The sequence below is a fragment of the Montipora foliosa genome, chromosome 1 (genome assembly GCF_036669935.1).
Source record: "Montipora foliosa isolate CH-2021 chromosome 1, ASM3666993v2, whole genome shotgun sequence".
In the NCBI taxonomy this organism is placed as follows: Eukaryota; Metazoa; Cnidaria; class Anthozoa; order Scleractinia; family Acroporidae; genus Montipora; species Montipora foliosa.
This window is the reverse complement of record NC_090869.1, coordinates 3,531,322-3,539,329: the sequence shown is the minus strand read 5'-3', so window position 1 is coordinate 3,539,329 and position 8,008 is coordinate 3,531,322. Positions and strand designations below refer to the sequence as shown.

The 8,008-nt window shown below is 40.2% G+C and overlaps 1 protein-coding gene across 1 annotated transcript; it reads right to left on the bottom strand.

Annotated features, from left to right (window-relative positions):
- Positions 1-1,465: 1,465 nt before the first annotated feature.
- On the bottom strand, positions 1,466-7,247 carry LOC138008485 (polycystin-1-like protein 2). Its single transcript, XM_068855810.1, has 3 exons — positions 5,658-7,247; positions 4,466-4,637; positions 1,466-2,940 (listed from the first exon to the last, which is right to left on the bottom strand). Exons 1-3 carry the CDS (start codon positions 7,245-7,247, stop codon positions 1,466-1,468), a joined length of 3,237 nt encoding a protein of 1,078 aa, XP_068711911.1.
- Between the last annotated feature and the right edge of the window lie 761 nt (positions 7,248-8,008).

Below are 8,008 nucleotides of genomic sequence, written 5' to 3'. Positions count from 1 at the left end.
CCCATGAGGGGCCTGTGAATGTGTATAATGTGTAAAATGTATAATGTGTAAAAAAAGGTTCACGAGGGCTAGTAATTTGAGCCAGCGCCGATTGGCTTTCGATAAATTGCAAATGTAGCATCGCGCCGCTTTAGACAACTTTAAATAGGTCGCATGCGGCAAGGCGACAAGAGCAATTCATTTAGTTGAAATAAAATTATTTTTTATTGATAAATCGTAGTTTTGTTTTACCTTCCTTGCTTTTTTTTATTTACCCCATTTCCCACTCGTTTTCGCTGTTGCTGTAATTTTACAACCTCGTCCCCAGGGCGCTTTTCCCTGGCTTACCACCTCCAAAGCCAGGAAAAAGCGCCCTGGGGACGAGCTTGGTAATTTTACCGTACGTAGTCACGCACCAGTTCATAAACTGCTAAACTTATTCTTCATTCTCTCTAGTCCACTCCTTATTGACCTAATGACTTGGATGAAAGAAGACAAACATACCATGGCCACGTTAACAAGAAGGCAAAAAGTAACATGATTTAATTAGCGAAACGATGGTTTCGCTTATAATTTTTCTTAAGGTAATTCCTTAGTATTGCATTGCGCATCCCTACTGCGCACGATTTTCGCGTCATTAGCGCGCGCACATGAGCACGTGCACATACAAAACGTAAGAGATTTCGCTCAAACTAAACCCGATAGCCAAAGAAATGCTCCTTTTCTCTCAAACGAGCACGGTGACCTCCGATTTTTTTTTCAGGTATTTGCTAAGAACAGTCTGATAAAGAACATATTTGAAGAAGAAAAAAAGTTTGATAGTAGAACATGAATTTTTTTTGGAAAACAGTTCTGTACTGGGTGTATTTTACCCAAGGCGAGGACTTCAAGGTAACCACGGAACTGTCCCAAAAAGTGCACTATTCCCACAACCAGGGAATCAAAGTCGGCTTAAATGAAGCTTTACTGCTTATGTAAATAAAAGAAGCTTTATTTTCCAATTAAAATTGTGTGCCTTTGAAGTAACCAAGACTTAATTCTGTATGAAGGTGATTCGAATTTTTAACGCGAAAACAGTAAAAATGCCCCATTTTAAGAGCCTGCTGACGCGTAAACAAGCTCGGTGACCCCATTTTTTTAGTGCATTTTTTTAATGGTCATATCATGAATGTTAATTATGCCAAGTTTCCAAAAAAGTTTGATAGTAGAACAAGTTCAAGGGAATTACCTTAAGTTTTTTAGCAAATCAGCAAGGGTTGAAACGTTGCGCTATGGTCGTTTAGAATTCAGTAAATCAGGTTCGATTTCCTGCTCGCAGAGGTCTCTTTTCTTCCGCATTTGCTGGGCCCATCACCCAAAACGTTTGAAGAAGCCAGAAACCAGTCAGCTCTAGCGCCAGGGAACCTCCTCATCCTTCTCAAACCAATAATATCAAAGCAAATACGCTTCATTAAAATTCTCTACAGAAAGAAGATTAGAAAACACTTCAGGGATCGTATTTAATTTCTGAACTATGCTCTCTGCGAATCATTTCCTCAAGCACCTGTCTGGACATCTGCAAATTGAGAACTTTAGCAACAATCTCCAGCTCGTCCACAAAATCGTCTAAATATGTACTCCTAGCGTATCTCATTAATCGTGGAAACTGGCTTCGTGTAACATAACGTGTACACAATTTCCATTGGAAATAGGTGTAGTGCTTTTCCTTCTTCGGAGGACCTATCTTTGGTGGTGGAGGTATGTAGGGTGGCAGAAGTCCAAGGCGTTCTTTAATATAATTAATGATGAACTTGACTACTTCATATTCGCTTTCTTGAAAGCGCTCGTCTGATTGCGCCTCTGCAAATCCGATTGTTATAATCGCTAGAATAATGTTTAATATAAAAAACACGTTAGCGCAAGTGAAGGAGTAAGTGAAAAGAGGGCCAACTTGCGCTGCGATAGCTTGACCTGGTGAAAGCAACCGGAAGGAGAATTTTCCCAACAACAAGGATATCATGCTGTAAAAAGTTCCAAGAAACGTACTGAAAGGTTCAGCAACGGTCTTCAACATGGAATGCGACCAATAAGTAAAAGATAACATACTCACAAGAAACACAAAACCGAATCCACAAATGTCCGATCTGATTCTCTCAAGTGTTGCGTAGAATATCATAAAGTTCTTGTTAAACTTTAGAAATTTAAGAAACTGAAGACACGGTATGACGAAAATTATACATGAAATGTAAGCGATGAGTTCGTCGTAAAAAGCAACGGACAAAAATCCATAGAAAGCATTGGGATCTTCGCGAATCGCTTCGATAGCGCTGGTCAAATTAATCGAGCGAACCGCGTATAAGGCAATATTTACCAAAGAAAATGAAATTAACAAGAGATCTGTGAAGTTCCAAAATGATGTAAAGTAAATCCAGCGATCGCGATGAACTTGGTGTCCCACGCGGTTGATAAGCTGGACAACAAATACGACGAAAATCACCTCACAGACCAGATACAAAAATTGAAAGGCTGTGTAGTAGCGGAACAGTCGAAACGAATACATATCGAAATAAGGTAGCGCTCCACCGTAAGAAAAAATTTCTGTAGAAAATACCAATGCGGATAAAATATTAACGTTTGCGTTGTAGGTTGAAAATTCTAGAAATACCACTCGTGTAAGTTGATCAATCCAACCATTAGACTTCAGTGATTTTAACTGTTCCAGCGTGGTTTGTCTCTCACTGCTGAGGTAAGCGATATACCCTCCTCCGTCATGGCTACTCGTTCGCCCCCACGCTGAATAATCAGTGCCAGACTCCTCTCCACTCGAATATTTCCATGGCGACAGATCTTCTGTGTTGTACGAAGGCCCTGTTGCCTTCCATCCCGGGTGGTAGTTTTTTGTATCTTTGTTGTCTTCGGTGAGGAAAACCTGGTGACACTCGGAGAGGACGTGCTGTGGAAGATCTCCAAAGTCACAGCTCACTGAAAGTGAATCAATCAATCACATTGAGGAGAATTATGGCGATCACTGAAAGTGAATCAATCAATCACATTGAGGAGAATTATAGCGATCACTTTAATGGAAAGGCGAGTGCACATTACAGGAGTCGAAACCTAGGACCTTTCGATGCTCTACTACTCAGCCATAAGAGACAGGCTAAGTGAGAGCTATACAAAAATTTGGTTTATCAACGGAGTTGATAATGTAAATTGACCACCGTACAGAGATTCTAAAAGCTTTTAGAATCTCTGTACGGTGGTCAATTTACATTATCAACTCCGTTGATAAACCAAATTTTTGTATACTACTTCCCCACCGACGCAGCACCACAGTTTCTTTAGAAACTACCCCTTCATTCATAAGTGAGAGCTAAGTTATTAAACTGGGTTCAAGTGAGAATTGTCCTGCTACTGAGAGGACTGAAATCGTCCAAATGGTGCATTTTCGCAATTAGTACAATGGGGATAGTAAAAATGTTAAAGCTAGTTATATAACTTCTTCAAGGGGCTATGTCACATTATTTTAGGGTGTTTGGGGGAAATCTTTAGTTAATCACGAGTTTAAAACTCGAAAATGTTAATGTGGAATTCCTTCACTGATAAAACTATCGTTACAACATAAAAAAGATGAATCTGATCAAAAACGACCATTTTTCAGGCAATTTGCCATAAACTTGAGAAACGTCGGGCCGACTTTTTTCAAGATTACCCAACTGCAATCCTTTTCAATCTTGCCCATTTGTGTCCATCAATGCTTCTCTTTCCTTTTGCTGTATTTCTTTTATATTGTTCGACAGGTTTAAGTAGTTATTTCAATGTTTCAATTTTGCGTGACATAGCCCCAGCCTTTAAGCCTTGAGTTTTTTCAAGCATACTTAAAACTTCTTAAGTTGCTATGTTAACTGCTATGATCCTCGTAACTTTGATTTCATGTTCATCCCGCAGTGCAAACTGCATGTGACATTTCACTGATATATTCTAAATTCAGAGCAATCATTTATCCCCGAGATCCCCGACTTAACCATCGGACAGCCGATCCTAGACGTTTCGTGTTGAGATTGACTTTCAAGGGAAATTTCGACAGTAGGTGACAGGCAAAGTAAACCATACAGAAAATAGAAACCAGACGTCTTTTTTCGTAGGAAACGTTTGAAAAACGTGTAAAATGTGTTATACTTATGGATATACTGGTGGAAACGCAGACTTCAAAATTCATGGGAGAATTTTTGAAACCAGTTGTTCACACCGCTTTAAATCGTTCGTTTCAGTGTGGATTCATGGGTGAAGACGATACGATAACGCTTGTGTGGATGAAACGCTTTGCTTGGTTTTCGCTAATATATAAACCTAAAAAAAACGAAGTTGCGTCAGTGTGGATTGGGACTCGAAATGGCCTCTTACAAGGTTTGAAACAGGAAAAGCGAGAGACAGGCTTCCTTTTCTTTTTGACGCGCGAGTCCCCTTTGCCCTGAGCGCGTCCAAGATCACTTCAATAACATTGACTTACATCCTGGTTGTAGCCTCTGCTGTCGAAGAATCGCAGTTCCAAGAAGGTAGGTGTAGCCATCAGTAAGGAAGTGCCGTCTTCCTTCATTTGGCGTTTTATCCAGGGGATCAAATAACAGAACTGGAATTGTGTCATTCATAAGCCATGACCAAAATGTGTCGGTGTTTTTAACCTGAAATTGACAATGATTAAAAGATGGTGGGAGAGGTACTTTTACTCGTGCCGGTCCTACTCACTTGTGGTGAGTACCCATAAAGACGCGGAAAAAATCAAGATGTGACATCCCAAACTAATCGGCTAGAAAAACAAAACAAAAAGTTAATATAGCAATGATATTTAACCATTATTCGCCCAAGGCGAGGTAAACATCGATGAATAAAAACAGAACGTTCACAGCTTCCGAATATTCAGTGCGAACTGATTGGTTGAATGTTTCAGTGCTAAGTACCATATTTGGAAACCCCTCGCTCTTGTTGTTCCAAATATGGTACTTAGCAAATTGAATATTCAGAAGCTTGTTTCCCAGCACACAAGGGGCCGTTACATGTTTCAGCCCTTATGGGTTTCTGGTATAGGTAATCACATGATTTTTCTCGCGCAATTTGGAATAAACAAGCACTTGTAAATTTTTTCAGACTACAAATTGCACTCGCCCTACGGGCTCGTGCAATTTTGGTCGTCTTTGAAAAAAATTACTCGAACATAAAATTCATATCTTCTCGCCACCGTGTAATATCCTCTATATATACCTTATTTCAAAATAGTCGCCATTTTAGAGTTCTTTTGTTTCCTTGCAAACTGCCCCTTTTGGCCTCGCTTTCAAACGTACAATTCAAAAGAATATTTAACCTTGAACGAAGCCAAAAGGGACAGTTTACCATCAAACAAAAGAATACTAAAATGGCGGCCATTTTGGAATAATGTGTATAGTGTGCTAATAGGCCCATTTTGCCCGCTCGGGAACTGTCGATTTTGTTACCGGGCAAGAAAACAATTTGACCATATTTTAAATCCTTTATTGACCAAACTTGTTTGGTCACGATGGCTGGATATTGGCAACGTATTTTTTTTTGCGTTTTTATGGACCTGGACGAAGTCGACAATCCGGCGAACCGACTATAAAGGTATAAAATTCTTAGACGACTGGTCATTCAATTCTGTCTATGTAGCTGAATGAAAAAACTTCACGTACTTTATCTGAAAAACCTTCGGTGATGTTAAAAGTCTTGTACATGCCATCTCTTGAGGGATAAGAAAAACCATCTCTGTTTCCAAAGGATATTAAAGTTAAAAGCAAAAGAAATAGTACATCGAACGCCAGCATCTTGATAACATCTTCCAACTCTCTGTCTCGCCCTGCCAATTTCTGGGCTACCTGAATGTCTTCTTCTGTTGGAGGCATTGGAACCGATTCCTCTTCTTTGTCGTCCACAACTGTATCAGCATAATATGCTAGCTCCTCATCATCATTTACCCAGACTTTCTTTGAAAGCTCGTTGATCAGATCTTCTTCTCCTACCGGCCTCTGGGACCATGTGGCAAAATACATTGCTTGCAGCAATGAATGCAGAGTTTCTAAAACGAAGATTTGGCCAGTTAATGCGACAACAAATGTCGTAACCCAGGACGTAGCTACAGAGCCAGACCATCGTAACCCAACAACTGTAGTAATAATCGTGCAGAGGACCGGAACAATGAAGCATTGTGCCCGTGTGATCCTCAGTACAATATAAGGAAATCTAGGTGTGCCACATGGCGGCTTTTTAATGCCATATTCATCTATGAGCTGGTGCGGAAATGGAAGTTGCTTCCACAGTTCAGGGATCTTGTCAGGGTTTGTGATCTGTTCGCTCCATATGACTGTCCCTTTTGTGCGATCAGTTGATATTGCCTCGTTTACATTGTCTGCGTCAGAACAATAACTTGCGTCATCTTCTGGTCCTGGAAATTCCAAACGCAGGTCATCACCTTCCAAAGACAACACATCACATTTGTCAGATTGTTCTTCTTGTTTGTCTTCCACGTTATTGTCGACATATTCAGCTACATCAATATCGTTATCTAAAATGTCAATAAGAATTTCTTTTTCTGGCACATTTCCAAGGACATCGATTAATTCCCTGATATCCTTTGTTTTCATCAGATGTTTCTTTTCTTTGTTCCCCAACGACGATTCAAAGTCGTCTGTGTGTGCACCATAACCAGAGGTCACACCAGAAATGCTCTCATCGGCAGAGGCGTAATCTGCACCATCATGTGACAACTCACTCGCTTCATTGTAGCTCTTCATTGATGACGATTCGTCACTATAATCAATAGATTTCTTAATGGAATCCTCAAAAAGATCAATAGAAACATTTTCATTGGCCGCTGGGTCTGTAGTTGTGGTCGCGCCTTTGTTTACCGAATTTTCACTGGTGTCTAATATCTTCTCTCCGCTATGTGCATTGGAACTGTCATTTTGAACCATATTCATTTCCTTGTTATCGTCAACAAATTCAATTGCATTCAACCTTTGAAAATAATCTTGTATGTGTTCACTGACATCCATGTCGTTATCTTGTAATGGTCGTTTTCTTCTGGAATTTTTGAAGAGAAACTCCAACAAAAGGCGAACTGCGAATGCTATTCCAGCGCAGACAATGGCTCTGTAAATATCACCAAGTCTAAATTTCCATGGTCCCAGTCTTATGGATTCTTCCGGAAACACATTTTGCGTTGAATCCACCAAAATTGTTGCAATAAGTGACATTATTCCAGCTACTGCTAGGCAGCACGACATCTTGTCCGATTTACCAAACGTTTGTATTTTGTTCGACAAGAAAGGTGCGAACCAAAGATGTTTGTTCTTTATGTTCTCACCAAGCCTTGCATCAAATAAAGTTATTGTTGACAAGTATACATTCCTCTTCAATGGTTTCAACCTACATTCTACCTCCTTTGAGCCTGCACTTACATCAAGCCAGCGGTTTGCCTCAAAATACCACGTGACATTCGTATTGAGGTGGCATATGACGACGCTTTCCAAGAACCATGGGGGATTGGGACCCGAAATATCATGCCATATATGGATTTCTTTGATCTGGTTTAGAGAGCGACTTAGGGTCACCAGAAACGAACTTACCGACGAAGGCTGAAACATCGCTCGGTCAGGATCCCGCAGAATTACAGGTTTTGACTTGTGGTGATTTCCGTACATACGACAAAATACATTTGCAGTGGTTCCACTGTGTCGACCGGATGCCGTATAAAACATGAGTAGGTAGTACTGTGGACAGCGGTGTAATGATTGTTGTGGTATAACTGTTACACCAGCCTGGAACAGGCAAAAACTAAATTCAGTTTAAAAATCATGATGTCTGTAAGAAGCTGTCCGTTGCATGCGCATGTGTGTCACTAAAGAAAACAATTTCATAAGAAATACTTAAGAAGTCTTTCGTGGAACCTGCTTACACAAGGCCACCTTGGCTTGGATCCATTTTCTGCTGAACTGTGCATAATTGTCGAGCATAATTTATTCAAAAGATACTGTAAGACTGAGGC